This window comes from Anser brachyrhynchus (assembly GCF_964034855.1).
Source record: "Anser brachyrhynchus genome assembly, contig: SCAFFOLD_187, whole genome shotgun sequence".
In the NCBI taxonomy this organism is placed as follows: domain Eukaryota; kingdom Metazoa; phylum Chordata; class Aves; order Anseriformes; family Anatidae; genus Anser; species Anser brachyrhynchus.
In genome coordinates, this window is record NW_027663572.1 from 248,349 (window position 1) to 264,928 (window position 16,580).

Genomic DNA, 16,580 nt, shown 5'->3' on the forward strand with positions numbered 1-16,580 from the left:
TGATACTCACCAAACTCATTGTGAGAGAGTTTTTTTCTCATTTTAATAGGAAAAATCTATTCCATAAAACTATGACCATGAATATTCAGATTAATTTTTCTTTTATTGGATGTTATATAAGCTGCCTGTAAGTTAATTTAAGTATTTATGTTAATATTAAGTATTTAATTAATATTAAGTTAATATTAAGTATTTAAGTTAATTTAAGTTTCAAATCATTAAATGGGACTTCAGGATGATGCAATATAAAGAAATCGTAAACACTGTTGTTTATTCCTGTAACACAAATAAAATAATGGTCCAAATATCAAAAGTTCCATAAACTTTTCAAATCAAAACTGTGAAACAGATGTAAGCTACAGGATGCACTGAATATCAGTAGTACCAACTTACATCCCTGCCTAGTCATTTCTAAGTAGATCATGATAGTACTGTACAAATTTTGGTCAGATTTCCTATGCCATTTAAAACATAACTCATCCAATCTTAGTAATCAAATAAAGTAAGTGGCAGGGATGAAAATTGAAGTTGTTAAGAGGCTGTTTTCTGATTTTTATATTTGCATCCTGATACATGGTATAGACTGTATTTACCAGAACACAATCTTCAGTGCTGCTAGTCTGACTTTCTTTGGTGCTTTTTGTGTTTAGTTTGGTTTTTGAACCTACCTGCTTCTTTAAACATTACCTTTTTCCACGTTCACTGCTGTAGTGACTTTAGAAACTTTGGCAGCTATCCTGCCTAATTTTGCAAGAGGAACACTTTCTCACTTGTTTTGAGAGTGTACTCTTAATTGAAGCCATGCGAGGGTAGTTAGAAAGGATGATGCTTCTCTAGAGCTTTGATGACTAAAGTACAGAGAAGAAAGAAAAAAAATGTGATCTGTGCATCAATGTTCCGCACAGGTTTTGAGTTAACTTTCAGTGTTCTTGCTGTACAGTTGTTGAATAGAGTATAATGTGGAAGCAGGCCTGCCATAAATTAAAATGACGTGGTAGACAGAGGTGGGGAGATCGGGATTTCTTCTGGAAACTTGCTTTCTCTTAATTTGTATGGATTTTTGTTCTATTTAATTTTGTTAATAAATTGGGTGGGATGGGGTGAGAAAGTAGTATGTCTTGTATAAGAAAAATTAAAATTTGCAACTTTAGGAAGTGGAGGAACCAGTGCTACCGAAAATACCCCTACCCATCAGTGCTGCATCGCTGCCTCAGTTCAATTCCAGTTTCGTTGGTAGTAGCGCTGTCTCAGCGTCACCGAGCGCTGTTTCAACAGCAGCAATGAGCACGGCAACTCCAGCAGCTGCGACGGGCATGGCAAATCCATCAGAGGTGGAGGGCATGACAGATCCATCGGAGGTGGAGGACTTGACAGATCTATCAGAGGAGGAGGTGGAGGACATGATATATACAACGGCGACGTCAGGCATAACGTGTTCAACAGTGCCCTCAGGCTTGACATATCCAATAATGGCGGCGGGCATGCCATACCTGCTGATGACAAAGGACATATCAAGGTCAACAGCGGCAACGACAAGCGTGGCAAATTCAACGGAGGCGGCAGGCATGGCAGATGCAGCAGCGACGGCGGCGGGCAAGGTAAATCTTTATGCTATAAATAATGTTTACAATGAGTATACTGCTTTATTGCGAGTTGACTTTTTCTGTGGTGCTCATGAAACTAACAAATATTAGTTTCTACGCAGCTGAATGAATTGGGGTTGTATGCCAGTTTGGGGAAAAAGGCATAAATGTTTTGATTCTGCTTCTCTCAGTCTTAGAGCCTGCCAACTCCCATTTAACGTGATTGTATAACTGCTTCAAATGCTGTGGAAGTCTGCGGGGGAAGGGGGGTGTGGACTTTATGCCAAGTTATTTATAGTGGTTTTGGCAGGGGTAGAGTTAATTTTCTTCGTAGTAGATGATGCTGTGTTGCAGATTTGTGAGCAAAACAGTGTTGGTAAGGCACTGGTGTTTTAGCTGTTGCTGAGCAGTGCTTACACAGTGACAAGTCCTTTTCTGTTTCTCACGCTGCCCTGCCAGCGAGGAGGTCGGGGATGCACAAGAGGCTGGGAGGGCACTCAGCCAGGACAGCGGAGCCCAGAGGACCGAAGGGATATTCCACACCATTTAGCATCGTGCTCAGCAATAAATGCTGGGGGAAAGAAGGGGAAGGAGTGGGGAGTATGTACAGGGTTATGGCATTTGTCTTTCCAGGTAGCCATTACATGCGATGAGTCATTAATGCTACCTCAAATTTAACAACTTTACTTCTTTATTTCCAGTTCTTTTCCCTGTTCCACTTGGAGGGAGTGAGCGAGTGGCTGTGTGGTGCTTAGTTGCCTGCAATGGTTAAACCACAACTTTATTTAAGTTATTAAATTAGAGGTAACGTGGTCATATGAGCCTCACATAGAATGAGCCTAGGGTGCAATAATTGGCATATTATTGCAATAAAATAAACATTAATCTGTTCCAGAGTACTTGAAATATTTTTTGTACGGTTTGAAGTAGACAGCTGCTTTAACATGTTGAGGTGTTTGCTGAAGTTCTTGGAGTATCATTGGGCTGAGTTTGCCGTTCTTCAGCTTCCTGGCTTGCTTTTCCGTGCATTTAGACCTAAGTAGCATCTCCAGCTTTTCCTCTCAGTTTCTGGAATTTGGTTTTGAAGATATTGTCCTATACCCACTTGGAAACTTCCCTGTGTTTTATTATTACTTTTATCTGCAAAATAACTCAAACATCAGGTTTTTCGACGTCACTGCGGGACTTCTGTTGGATAGTGAATTCAGGTAGTTGTTGCTCTTAAATATAAACCTTTAATTCTTTTGAAAATACAGATACAACCAACAAGTACTGTTAGCAGTCCTGAGTTTGCGTTTTCATCTCCAGTTGTGAAATCTACTGAGGCAGAAGTGCTACCTACGTCTTCTGTAAGTAAAATAATAAAGGAGCTTGACTTTTTTTCTTAGGCATTTAGTAGGCTGTTGCAGAACACTAAAGCAGAATCTGCCTTGATGGAGAAAAGTATGTAGGCTTCTGGCTTATAATTTGTCATTCAGCATGCGTGCTACAAATGTGAAGAGCAGCTTTCAGATTTGGTTTTGTGTGTGCATTCGATTGGAGTTCCTGTGGCTTGAGAATCTGAAAAACCTCTCTTGTTCATAGCAGATTGGGTTTACATTTAGTGTTCCCGTTGTAAAATCGGCAGAACTTTCTGGACCCAGTGGTACTCCAGTGACGCCCTTTCTTACCCTAGGTAACTGAAACTTTAGCACTTCAGATCTGAAGTGCTGATTTTCCTTTTTTTCTTTATTAAATCTTCAATCTGTCCTGTCTGCGCATGCTAGCAATTCCAGGCAGTGTTGGACTTCTGCAGTATTTTTCCAGTGACAGATCTGCTTTTATAATTTTTGTTTTGTTTTGTTGCTTTTTGTTTTGCTTGTAATCATAAAGCATTGCAAAGTAAGTAGAATTTGTGAAGATTCTTATGTGAGAAGCATGAAGCTGGAAATTCTTGTTTCTAACAAAAGTGAGTATAATCTGCTCTAACTAGGTCACATTGTGAAAGCTGTTTTTGTTTTCTTTTGTTTCAAAAGACACCACCACCTCAACCAACATCAACACACAGAAAGAGGAGGTCAAAGATTTTGCTGGTGGTCCCTTCACCACTGCCCACGTATTAAAGGAAGGAAGCGTCTTAGACGTTCTAAAAAATCCTGGTGAGATAATGAACTCCTTTTAAAAAGATGCTGCAAAAAATACGCTAGCATTTTTTATTAAAAAAAAACCAACACACGACTTATGGTTAATAGAGTATCTGCTATAAATATGAATGTAGGAGAGCATTACATTAAGCGCTGCGTTTGTTAGGGTGCATCTGCCCCCTTCTATTCTAAGTGGTGTTTGTTGCTGGAAGTAAAACTGCAAGATGAAAAGCAGATGGGTTGCATCTCCTTTACGTGTTAGGATGTAATTGTAAATGAGGTACTAAGAGAATTAGCCAGATAATCGGTGTTTCATTTTAAGTAAATACAATTTGTGGAATTGAAAAGGAAATGTTTGTAAAGCTCAACACTCCTGTCCCACCTTCAGCCCAGGTGAAGAAAGAATAGGAAAGAGCTTCAGTTCCAAATACATGGCGAAAGCTGCGAATCTTTGGGCCTTAGCTTACAATGGCTCCTGTGGATTAAAATTTAAACTGCAAACAGAAGTGGAGTGTTTTACGTTAAAAACCCTTTTCTGAATTTTGTTTTTAAGCAATTGCAATTGTTTTCAACAGTTTCATAAAGTGTGTCTGTGGAAAAGATATCTTTTAAGAAAAAGGGCTTTATTGAATTTGATCTTTTCCCAAAAGTCTTCTTCTAACTTACATACTTGTTAAGAAGGCAGCACATTTCTCTGTTGGAAAGAGCTAAGTGAGAGAAAATACATTGTGCATTTTGTTTAAGGAAAGACCTCTGAGTGAAGTGACATTCACTTTCTTTATCGGTTTAAAAGAAGCAGAATCTAAATCCACATTGTTCAAAGACTTCATTTTTGATTAAAAAAAACCAACAAACAAACCACAAAACAACTATGTTCAAGGTAGATTTACAAGCAACTTGAGCTGCTGTTTAAGATGCATTTCCTTTAGTCTTTCTGTATTAGTAGCTTGTCTTTTCTGTTAAAATTGCCACCTTTTAAATAAGGAGTTGTCCTAATTATAGAAAATTAGACAGTTGTTCAATTGTCTTGAGTTTTTATTATTTAATTAATATTCAGCATCTGTGGGAAAATACCGTATGGATTGCTGCTCCGAGTACAAACTTCTGTACAGTTACTGGAGTAGATTTGAGTCATCTGCTACGGAAGGAGGAGCTTTAGAAATCTGATTCGATTGGGCATCGCGTCTTAATCAAATTGTATTATTTCCATTCCACGTTGGACTGTCAGATTTCAGTCAGCTACTGTCTGTTTGTACTTGTATCGACCAGTGAAAATGTTGATTTAAAGCTTGCTTGGAAACAAAGAGTTAAATGAAGCTTTAACGAAATGTTCTGTTGTGACCCAGTGCAGCAGATGAAATTTCATCCGTTTAGATAAGATTTCTGGGGACTTCCTGTTGCGCTCGGTCTGAATGTCTAGTTGTAACCATTGGCACCTGGGTTGAAATTTTTGCCCTCTAGTAAAGTCACTTAGTTACATGTAGTGAGGTGCTGCGCTAACAGGAAGACTTTTTTTTCTTGCTTCCTAGACTTTGGATTGTTGAAAACACGCTCTTCTACGTCTGCACAACCTACAACAAGCACAGTGGTTTATACTAGGCCTGCAATAACAACTTTTTCTGCAGGTAAAGAGACTTCTAAACAAGCATCGTACTGGCAATCTGATACATGTGACCCTTTTCTGCAAAACAAAGACATAAAGGACAAATGTGTAACTTGTCAAGCTACTAAAGCGTCAACAGTTGAGAGTATGAAACAGACAGTAAGTTCAAGTCAATGCGACACCTCAAAGCCAGCAGCGCCCCCAGCAGGGATGCTGGGCTTTGGAGACAAATTCAAAACAGTACCTGGAACGTGGGATTGTGATACATGTCTTGTCCAAAACAAACCGGAAGCTACAAAATGTATAGCATGTGAGACACCAAAACCTGGAACGGGAGTAATGCCTGCTCTGACATGACCAGTGGTCACAGACAGCTCGGTGACAGTGACATCCTCCTCGAGCAGCACTGACACAACAGCCACTCTGGGCTTTGGAGACAAATTTAAGAAGGCGAAAGGCTCTTGGGACTGTGGAATATGCCTTGTACCAAATAAGACGGAAGATAACAAATGTGTAGCCTGTCAGTCTGAGAAACCAGGTATGGTCCTTTTTTTCCTGTTGTTTCCATCCTAGCCTCTGTGAATCTTGTACAGAATAAAAGTACGTTGCATATATGGAATATTTTAAGCAACACGATTCCCAGGTACGGTTGATGGGTTAGCGGCTGTCTGCAGGATTGGTTTACAGGCACTTCAGAGGTCTCAGCCCAGGTTCCAGCCTGTCGCATAAATTGAACTGATTGTGAAATGTATTAGTACGGAGCTGGATCAATGCAGATACCCCCGGCTTTGCAGCTGGTGAGGGAAGATGGCTGAAGTGGGTGACTTAATTTAAAAACAACATAGTGATTTTTCACTGGCGAAAATGAGAACTCCATAGAAAGAGTTAAAAATGACTGCGTTTTTCTCTTTCAAAAAATAAGTAAAAAAAATTACAGAATGTGGCCAAAATGCCTCTACTCACCGTTTGTATGTAATTGAGGGGAGATGTGAAGCCAGATTTCAAGACAGTGTAGTCTTAACTAGTCTTAAGCTAAAGCAGAGAGATGCCTATGAAGGTCAGTGGTAGGCTTCAAGAAAGCGAGTGACCCGCTGGGTAACTTCTTCAGGGCAGTACTGGGTTGTTTCCCATTGTGTGTGACCGTAATTGATTTTGAGCGTGGTTGTATTGTTTTTAAAATACGATTCTAATTCTAACTTTGACTCTAAATGTCATTTAACATGCCATTACATCGAAAAACACCTGTGCAAATATATCGTGGAAGAAACAAATTAAGATGGACTAGACCGGGCTTTTGTAATCATCCTGTGCGGTAAGACTGAAATTTCATGAGGTAAGATAATGGATTTCAGACAGAGTTGATTCTCTTGGACTTCCAACCTCTGAGCGGTCAGTCGGCATCTTTGTCTGAGGCTCTTGCCATTGCAAGGAGGAATTCTGGAAATGAGGGGTTTACTGTGACCATGGTGCAGTGAATTGCACGGTTACGTTGCACTTGTCAAGAGGAAGAGCGATGCAAGTAATACTAGGATAAAAGTTTTCTGCGTGTGCTGTGGAAGGGAAGAACCATTCTTGTCTTTCCGGTTTTGAATTTGAAGCGTTATCTTCTGCTTCTCTCTTAAAAGGCACCTTTTTTTTAAAAGGCACCTGTCAGGCCTCTTTATGGAGGTTACACTGTGGTCAACAGCAGCAGAAGCTTGTGTGCTGAACAGAGTTGTGTGTTGTTTGGAAGCTTTGAGTTCCACTCTGTTTTTTTTGTTTGTTTGTTTGTTTCTTTGTGGGTTTTTGGTGGCTTTTATTTTTTTCAGGGGCGGGGGGGGGGGAGTTGCGGAGTAGTTTTGAACATTTCTGTGGGATTTGACAAATCAAATTTAAAAGTTAATGTTCATTTTATAGTTCATGTTCAAACAGGATGGTTAACTGTCTTGTTTGTCTCACAGAGGGTCCAACACCTGTGACCAGTAGCAGTGCATCTGCATTTTCTGCTCCTTCTGGAGAATTTCTGGATTTAGACAAATTCAAGAAGCCTGAAGGAAGCTGGGATTGGGAGACCTGCTTGGTTCAAAACAAAGCAGAGGCCACGAAGTGTGTAGCCTGTGAAAGTGCAAAGCCAAGCACCAAAGCAGAGCTCAGAGGTAATACTTAATGATTAAAACGAGGATGCATATTCTGTGATTTATTTTTTGGTTTGCTCTGATTTTTTTTATTTTCTTACCTGTTAAGCACAATTATTTTTTCCTTTGAGGTGTGGCAAAATTATTCGTTTTTCCTGTAGGAATATTGCCTAGATAACATCTGTTTCCACACTTTTCCCCAAGAATAAGTTTATCCTTTTTAGAGAAAAGCTTTCATTAATGACGTGCTTGTTCTTTACATGCCCTACACGTTGTTCATTTGGAGTTCAGACTAAAAACATGATCTTTCAAAGAAATTCGTATACTTTTTAAAGCCAGGTGGTGGGCAGAAAACACAATTGTGAAAAGTTTTATGTAGAGAGGAAGCATGGGGTTTTCTTGTTTGTTTTACTGTTTGGTGGGTTGTTTTTTAAACAGTTTTGACTGGAAAGATCAGGACTAGAATGTAGTTCAAACCTTCATGTACTTCAGGTAAACAGAATATCTTTTGTCTTCACTTGTGCGCTTATGTCCATCAAGTAAGACCTCTGAAACCATACTAGAAAAAATCTGCGGGATTTGATATGTTCATGTACTAGAGCTTTAGAAAAAGTTTAATTCCTATATGCAGCATGTCTTCTGTCCTGGTTATTGATACGTACGCAATTAGTAGCAATCCCTTTTTTGATCTCAACACTAGGTTTAGACAAAAAATTGCGACACCTTAAGGAACCTGTCCTGCATCTCATACAAGCACAGAAGTTGCAGTGTCTCAATGCTAGCAGTACAGTTGGTGGTAAAATCTTTAGTAGGGTGAAATAGAGGCCTCACACTTTTCAGAGAAAAAAAGAGATGAGAGAGAGTATCTTATTCCCACGTACTTGCAACTATGCTGCAGAGTGTACTGCTGTTACTCTAGTGCTACAAAGGTCCAAAAATCACTGAACAGTTATTAGCCAGTTTTGTATTCCTTTAATTTGTTGAAAGACTGCAGTAGAGGATTGAAGTTTTTATTGAGGATCACTGTGTGGAAAAATTCTGATTGTTAAATGTCATTTGTATGACTTAAGAACCGCGTTTTGGAGTACAGAATTCAGTATTAATTCCAGAAGGGGTAAGGGGAAGGACATTAGCTAGTAATCCCGAACAAAAGCAGTGTATAGAGCTATACTGATTTTAATCGCAGTATTCTTACAGTTGGTCTGTTACTGAACAGATATGTTTTGGGGAGATATGGTGGCCAGGGAGGCGTGTGTGTTTGTGTGCTTCCTCTTCTAGTTAAGGTTCTGGGGTTTGGTTTAGTCAGGAAAATTCGATGAGGCACCTTGTGTAAAAGGAAATGTTAACCAGCATTTTTCAACACGGTGTAGTCCCTTAAAAGTGTCATAGATGAAAAGAGGCCATAAACGCTGGGGGAAAAAGTTAGTGGGAAACTGAGAGCAGGATCACATTCAGTAGTGAGAGAGCAGCAGCCTAGGGAAAGCTGATGAATGACTGTAACAGATAGTTCTATTTTAAGTGTAAAACAACACTCAGTACTTTATAATGGTGGTCTTACCAGAGGGTTCTTCTCCATGGCTCCTAAAAGCACGTCTTGAAGGCATTCGAGTGCAGTGAACTTAAGCTGTAAGAGTTGGGCTGGTAAGCTTGGCCTGATTTGAAGCTGTAGGCACGGGGCTATAATTTCTGAACAGGCTACAAAAGAAACTGTACCACTGTGCTTTTCAGTGCTCCGTTTAGCAAAGCCATCAAATTGTTGCAGGCAATTGATGTTGTTCTTCTAAGAGCACCTGAAAGATATTTTTGTTTGAAGAGTTCAGAGGTACCGGTTAATACTGGTTCAGATAATTACAGCCAGCTCTTGGTGTTTGTGACCAATAAAGTTTGTGGCTCCAAAAGGAGTGGGTTAGTGCTAACTGATTAACTGCTGTATATGCAGAAATATGGAATCTGATTACTTACGCAGAGAGCACTTAAAATGTATTGTTTTGCTGGCTCTCAGTGAGTTGCATCTTAATGCTACCAAGGAATAAGCTTTTTGCTTCTGGCCCAAGTGTTTTAATTTGGTGAAAGCCTTTTCTGTGCACGTGGACATGCCAGAGAGGTTGCTTAAGTAATAGAAGCTATAGTAGCTGCTATCTTCTGTTTTTTGTAGAAGACAGAAACTGAATTCGTTAGCTTTGTAACTGTTATGCATACCAGAATTGGTTTTCTCCCTTTTGAAAATAGTAGAGGGTATGCCTATGTCAGATTTGGTGAGCAAGGTGATCAGATGAGGGCACTGCAAGACTGCCAGAACGCACCAGGTCTGGGGGGAAAAGGAATCCGGCTGAGCATAGGAATTTCTAAAAGGTAACCAAGGAGTTGTGCATTGATACAGTTATTCTAAATAATCAGATTCTTGTAGCTCTGCCTTTGGAAAGTCTGTGGCCCTTGCTGTAGTGGCTGTACACACGATGCAGTCTACAAAACCAGAAATGCAGAAGTCCTATGTTTTGACTCCCTGGATTCATCAACCTGCTTCAGGATGGCTGGGGGAATCCAACTGTTAAGTCTAGCCAGACAGCGCAACTTGGGCTTAGCTGCCATTGTAACCAGCCTTGTTTCTCAACAGTAGCAAAGCTGAACGCATTGGTAAATATTTTCAGGTTTGGGCCTGCATAAGGTAGAAGGGACAAGAAGTGGTTTTATATGCTAGGGAGTTCTTGTTCTTAGAGCTTTCCCTCTAGTTTGAGAGAAGCACATAATTAGTTTTATAGTGGGTTGACAGGAAAGAAGTGGGGGGGAAAAATGGGAACGCAGGGAGATAGCCAAAGGCGTTATTACTAGAACAGGTTTAGAATGCTATTCTTTGCTTTTCATGAGCTTAGGGCAATGGGGAGTTTAAAGCTTAGCACTTCCTGAGAGGGTTTCTTACTCTACCGGCTCAGTTCTATCACTTATTTAAGGCAATTCAGGTCTCTGAACGGTTAAAGAATTGATACCAAATTTGATGAACTCTGATCCAGGATACTGACAAAACAGGACTTCATATAAACAATTTCAGTATGTTCATGAGGTTAGCTTGTGTGTTCTGTTAAATAGTAAAAAATGACACTTCTGTTTCTGTTTACCTAGCATAATTCTGCAAATGTTGCCTCCTTCTGCTTTAGAATGGAAATGCTCTTCTCCAAGAGAGCACTGTCCAAACTTCTTTGCCAAAATTTTTTGATTAAATTAATATTGTTTTATTTTGAAAACAAGAATAAGCCACAAACATGTTTTCTTGCTTCGGCTATCCAGAAGAACGTCAACAGTATTTTCAGATTTTCCTTCCCTACACAACTGTATGTAGGAAGAGTGCAGTTGGAAGCAGAAGACCTAAGATGATGTATCTTCTGTTTGTTTACTACAGTAACAAGACAATGGATTACCTCTTTATTAGAACTTGTGTAGCTTTGCAGTATTGAAACAAATGTAGGTATTAAAATACACATCAGTAATACGTTTCTGAATGGCTGAGTACCGTGCTCTCTTAGCATTGAAATACCCAGCCATTGGATTAGTTTGTCCCTCATGTTTGCTGAGTTTGGAAGCTATTTCAGAATGCCTTCAGCTTGTATTCTTCCCCAAAAGCATAGAACTCACTTCTCTGCATCCCCAATTCAAGTCAGAGAAACTGGGCACTGCAACCACAGGAGGTCTGCCTGTACAGAATCAGTGAAGACAAGTCTAAACAGCGGATTTTTTTGAATATGCAGCTGGGTTATCTGAATGTTCTTTATGCAGTGTACCTCAGTTTTAGTACAGATAGCACTTGTCTTGGTTCTTGTCATTAGTCTGAAGCTGCCCCTGAGAAAATCTTGAAAGGGAAAGTAGTGAAAGCTAATCAGCTGGCCCTTTCTTCTTAAGAACCAGTGTATTTTGTAATTCTCCCACTAATAATAAGGCGTCATGCTGGAGAATCGCGATTGTGTTGTTAAGCAAGACTGACTTCACCTGAGCGGTATAGTTGGCAGCTGTTGAATGTTTAATGGACTTTAAACAAACAAAAAAACTGAGCAGGTGGAGGTAGACATGGCAAACTGACAGGCAGCGTCAGATGCTTCTTTGAAATGGATAATCTGACTCCATTCACTTCTTTCTGGAAATAAGATCTAGTAATTAACCAAACAAAAGATAGAAGGGTTAAGACTGCATCTTTAAAGCAGCTGTGCTTGATAAATGTCTCTGGTCTTAAATCAATCTTTAGCAAAGCACAGAGACTTAGCAGCAGCTTGCTTATGCCAACGCTAAAAATACTTGATGTGTACAGGTAACCATGTCAAGGCTCTGGAGTTAATCCATGAGAACAATTCCTTCTGGTATTGGCAAAGGTGAGGATGCTTGCTTCTATAGAAATGAGGTTTTGAGCTGTGACTTAAGCTGTCACTTAGGTGACTGTTTAGGAAAGCTTCCTTTTAAGTTTTGAAGTATGTAAGCTGACAAATTGTTTAAGTTCAGAACTGGGTTTACAGTTTCTGTTCTCTGACTGTATGCAACTTCTCATGTTTCAGACTGAAAGCAGAATTGCAGCGGTACCAGTCATACAACTATAATGATTATTGCCAAGATTACCAGAACTACCACTCGCAGAGGAGTTAAGATGCTCACGCTGACTACAACTACAGCTCCTATGCTCCCTATGACAGCATGCAAGCTGTTGGAGACTGCTCTTTAGGAGATTCTTTAATGGCTCCAGCTGTTTTTGAGGTAAAGATACTGCACGCTTGCTGTAAAGAAAATATTTCACAGATAATACGTTGTACAGATTTGTGTGAATCAGCAAAAAGAATCCGAAGTTGAAAACATGCTTTCTGCTTAGTGTGAAGTTAAAAGAGCAGATTCCATTCAGAGGTGTTTGTATTTAAGTGCTTAAATAGTAAATCCATAGAATTAGTGATTTATACACCATTATTTGTTCACGCATACCAAAGAATGGTTTTGACAGCATAATTGCGTACGCTTCTTCTGTTCCTGTTCTTCTGATTTGCTTTGCTTAAAGCAAATTAAACAGTTGTTGTAAGTGGACTTATCGTGGTCGATGTATTAGTTGTGACCTCCGGAGGTCCCTTCCAACCTGTACTGTAATATTGGCTTTCTTCTAAAAATAAGTAGATAAAATGCCATCTATCCTTGTAGTTGTAGGAAGAAGGAATGGGTTGAGACTGCAGCACTTTGAATCTGTGATGCTTTCTGAAATGAGTTATGATTAAACTTAGCCTTTTCTGTCTTTCAGGAATCTTCAGTTATGACTGCAATCGGTGATGACCTAATTACTGACGGTAATAAGGGTTCTATCATTGTCACTTGAGTTTAGCCATCCTTGTGCCTTTTAACAATACAAGCCAACCTCTACTGGATGAAGAACATCTTGAAAGTTCAGCTGAGGTCAAACCTCTGTGGGGTTGATCTGCAATCAGCTGGGGTTTTAAAGCTGATACAGCATACACTGACCGCATCAAGTAAAACGGGACACTGTCAATGCTTCGCAGCAGGTTTCTTGTACCTGTGCCTTCATTCCCATTTGAAAATGGTCTAAGACAGAATTTTGTTCTTTGTATTGGTTCCGCTAAACAGATTTTATATTAGAAACTCAGTAATATGCAAAAGCTTTGTTCTCCACCCTGAGGTAAAAGCTTATGTTGCAGATTCCAAAAGGAGGATTCAGCTTGCACTTACAAATACGGTACAAAACATATTTGTGTCCTGGAAGGTTTGCAAAGTTCCTCACGTGGAGGCATTTTGTGTTAGTGTTTAGAAACTATCCTATGTAACGTGTATTGCCGTAGAAGTGAATTAAATGACTCTTGGGAGGGTTTCATGGCTGATTATCCGTAAACGTTATCTTTACTATCTTAAACATTGTCTTTGTCTTTATCTTGAAAGACAGTTCTAGTCCCAGCCTTCTAATATACAAATTCCCAAAAGTTGGAGTTGTGAGGCTCAAAATTTTAGAGGACTAAATACCTCACTAAAATTAGTAGATCTAATAGCTTATTACACTTAGCTTAAAATACATTTTATTAGCCATTTCACGTGAAGTTTTTTTGTGCGCATGCCTCAGATTTGATACTTGGACTTACCAGGCTTTTATTTTCAGATCCACAGCTCTACTTGGATGTTGATGAAATGAACAGACAATTCACGGAGACAAGCGAAGAACTCTACGATTCACTCATGAATTGTCACTGGCAACCTCTGGATACGGTCACTTCTGAAATCCCCTCTGCTATTTAAGTGTCTTCTAGAGCATGACCGTTAGGACCAAAGTGCTAAAACTACATTTCTTCTACATTATTCTAGCTCATAAGTTTTAAAGCACAATGATAGGTTGGGTTTTTTTTGCTATGCTTTTGACAGTTTCTGTAATCTTTTTGTTCATCACTCCCTTCTTGGAGCATCATGAAGTCATGTAAATATTCGAGAAATGTAAAGAGGTAAATGGGGTCTAAAGATAGACTTGCCTGTGTAAATAAAAAATTTGTTTCTGCAAACCTGCCAGCAAGGGATTTTACTTGTACCTGTGTGCAGCACGTTCTCTTCCGGCTTATGGAATTTAACAAGGTAGTAAGGGTATTTCATCTGTCTTTATTTTTATATGGGCATTAGGACACAAGCAAAATCTAGCTTCCCCTTGTTTTCCTGGTTCCTTAGGTAAGCGACAAGCCAAGCCTTTCATGTGCTTGCTTAGACTGGAAGTATGTATGGGAGACACTCACAGGCCTTGCTATGGAAACACCTGTGCCCACTTTTTCCTGCAGGCTGCTGGCTCTAACTGTACTACTGATACATGCTAGGTCAGCTAAAATTGGCTTATAAATAGGGTATGTTAAGCATATGGAAGTGTAGACTTCAACTGCCATAGCTACAAACATCCCGTGGAATGAGGATGATGTCTGCTGGCACTCTCTGCATCAGCATTCAGTTTTCCCTTGCCCTTCTTACTGTTAGACTTCTCAGCTGACGCTTTACAGCGAAGAAATTGCTACAACATAATCCGTGTTCTTAAACCTAAAAAAAAAAAATCTTGGAGAAAACAACTTGCTGGTTTTCCCTCCTTGCTGGCAAGGAGAAAAATAGTCCACCAGGAACAACAAAAAAATCCTAGTAACAGCTCCTTAAGTTATACCCTCTGCTACCCTCTCTGATTGCTCTGGTCTTCCTTCATTCGTGGTAATGAAGTTTTTAAAGCTCTGGTAGAAGGATGACAGCACTCAAGTCAAAGGAGATGAGAGCAATGAGGAAAGCTTTGCTTTAAGCTAGAGCAGTCTTGCGAGTTGCTGCCTTTATGCTGTTCTTATCTTGAAGGGTACAGAGTCTTTTCCAGTCATAGGGACTCCATAACCCTATGAGTATGGAGAAATAGTTGCTAATTAACAGTGTGTATAATAAGTAAGTGAGGCTGGAAACAAAAGAATATTCCTCCAAGAAAAAAAAGGAAGCAGAAATTACTGTACTTAATAGCTGGGGAAGCTGTTAAAGCTAGTTGACACAGTTCTGGTACTGCCGTGTGTGTTTTGGGGGCAACATAAACCATAATTGCTGTGATGGCAGGTAAGAATCCAATTCTTTTTTATGGCTTAGTGTAGTCAGTGAAAGCAGTGGTCCTAAGCTGCATGCTGTTCTTAAATGTAATGCAAATTCTCTTTTGTGACTCCTCAGTACTTCCAGGTTACTTGTAGCTGATCACCAGCAACTGCTTCTGTTAGCTATTAGCTGTTGGGTTTTTGCTAGGAATACTTTCAGTCCTGAATTGAAATGATGACATCCTGAAACAGAAGAGGCTCTTGGAGTATTGTAGGAAGCACATTCTTCCTGGTTCTAGTGCAGGTGTACACGTAGGAGGAGACAGAAGGCAAAGAACCTCACATAGGTGGAGGGGGTGAGGTGGCATCACAGTTAGAGCTGTTGCAGTTAACTCTTCCCAAAGCATGAAAGCAACGTGGCTGGGAACAGGGATTTGTTGGGTTGCTTCTTTGTGTGAGCCAGGGAGTCTTTTGAGGGGCAGATTAATAAGAATATGACACAAGGTAGAGGTGGAATAGATGAAGCAAAGAATCTGGGTGGGAAAAGGGTTGCTTGTACGTGTCTATGGAATTGTTTCAGGGGACTGAGCTGGGGCAAATTCAAGATAATAGATGCAGCCTCCTTGAATTTGGATGGCAGTGCTGAAGCTTCAAAACCTTACAAGGTTTGATGCCACTTCAATTGCAGTGCATAGCTGTGGTACTTGAGCTCAGAAGTGCAAACTGCACAGGATTTTTTTATCTATTTTCTTCAATGTGAGCAGCAAAACATCTTCCAGGAATGTGCCTGGGTGCTACGCTGCTTTGACACGGCTTGCTTTGCATCACCAAACACAGTAGTTAGGTTGCATCGAGTACTTTGTGGAAACATTCATTGTGTTGTCACCCAGAAATGGGATGCTACAGATATGTGTTGGCCCGGCAGTATCAGTGCTGGTTTTTGGCCTTTGAGAGGTTGGTCCATAACATGTGACCTGTGTAACGAGAGGCCCACATAGATTGGTGACTTCATTAAGTCTGATGCTGTGGTGGTGTGTGACCCAAGGCCCTGAACGTCAGAAAATCAGGCTGTGGCCACCTATTTTATGCAGACTTTGCCTATTAACAAGGTCTCTACACTGTACGTTAGAGACGTGCGCCTCCTTTTCCGGACTAGATAGCAAAAATACCAGTTTTGTAGTTCAGTGAATGAGATTGGTTGGGCTGTTTGTTCTCCAGAGCTGAAAAATGTTGGGAGTGTATTCTCTTGGAGTCCACAGAAATGAAAATGATGAGAGGAAGAGAACGTTGGTTGCAGCCCGCGTGCTGCTGTTATAAAGTAGTTCTCTGATGTCTTTTTCCCTCTGCTGAGACTTATCAGCCTATCGTCCTTTCCTGTTAGGAGCGCATACCTGGCTTGGGATGGTGTGCGCAGGGCAGATTCTTTACCGTAAGAGCACAGTGAATGCCAGACTTCTTCCTGTACTGCCGTGTTAACCGTGAGTCACAAATTCAGGAAGCAGTGATTGCATCGGAACTGCTAGAATGCTTTGCGGAGTCTTTTTACTGGGTAAACTTCACAGCTGCAGTTACAACTTCCAGCCTGTGTTAGCTGAACACATCGTACTGGT

At 40.2% G+C, this 16,580-nt stretch overlaps 2 protein-coding genes across 2 annotated transcripts; both read left to right on the forward strand.

Annotated features, from left to right (window-relative positions):
- Positions 1 to 1,129: 1,129 nt before the first annotated feature.
- Positions 1,130 to 3,401, forward strand: LOC308187246 (uncharacterized protein). The gene is made up of 3 exons (XM_080609415.1): positions 1,130 to 1,598; positions 2,840 to 2,932; positions 3,171 to 3,401. The coding sequence occupies exons 1-3, from the start codon at positions 1,281 to 1,283 to the stop codon at positions 3,264 to 3,266; spliced, it is 507 nt and encodes a 168-aa protein (XP_080465541.1). The 5' UTR covers positions 1,130 to 1,280; the 3' UTR covers positions 3,267 to 3,401.
- Positions 3,402 to 5,235: 1,834 nt separating this feature from the next.
- Positions 5,236 to 13,935, forward strand: LOC308187247 (uncharacterized protein C6orf52). Its single transcript, XM_080609416.1, has 4 exons — positions 5,236 to 7,444; positions 11,959 to 12,154; positions 12,681 to 12,726; positions 13,545 to 13,935. The coding sequence occupies exons 2-4, from the start codon at positions 12,095 to 12,097 to the stop codon at positions 13,679 to 13,681; spliced, it is 243 nt and encodes an 80-aa protein (XP_080465542.1). The 5' UTR covers positions 5,236 to 7,444; positions 11,959 to 12,094; the 3' UTR covers positions 13,682 to 13,935.
- The last annotated feature ends 2,645 nt before the right edge of the window (positions 13,936 to 16,580 follow it).

Coding starts and splice junctions, on each gene's coding strand:
- LOC308187247 (XM_080609416.1), top strand. CDS start 12,095: ATGCAAGCTGTTGGAGACTGCTCTTTAGGAGATTCTTTAATGGCTCCA. Junction 12,155..12,680: donor TGGCTCCAGCTGTTTTTGAG/GTAAAGATACTG, acceptor TCTGTCTTTCAG/GAATCTTCAGTTATGACTGC. Junction 12,727..13,544: donor TGATGACCTAATTACTGACG/GTAATAAGGGTT, acceptor TTTTATTTTCAG/ATCCACAGCTCTACTTGGAT.
- LOC308187246 (XM_080609415.1), top strand. CDS start 1,281: ATGAGCACGGCAACTCCAGCAGCTGCGACGGGCATGGCAAATCCATCA. Junction 1,599..2,839: donor CAGCGACGGCGGCGGGCAAG/GTAAATCTTTAT, acceptor TTGAAAATACAG/ATACAACCAACAAGTACTGT. Junction 2,933..3,170: donor AAGTGCTACCTACGTCTTCT/GTAAGTAAAATA, acceptor TGTTCATAGCAG/ATTGGGTTTACATTTAGTGT.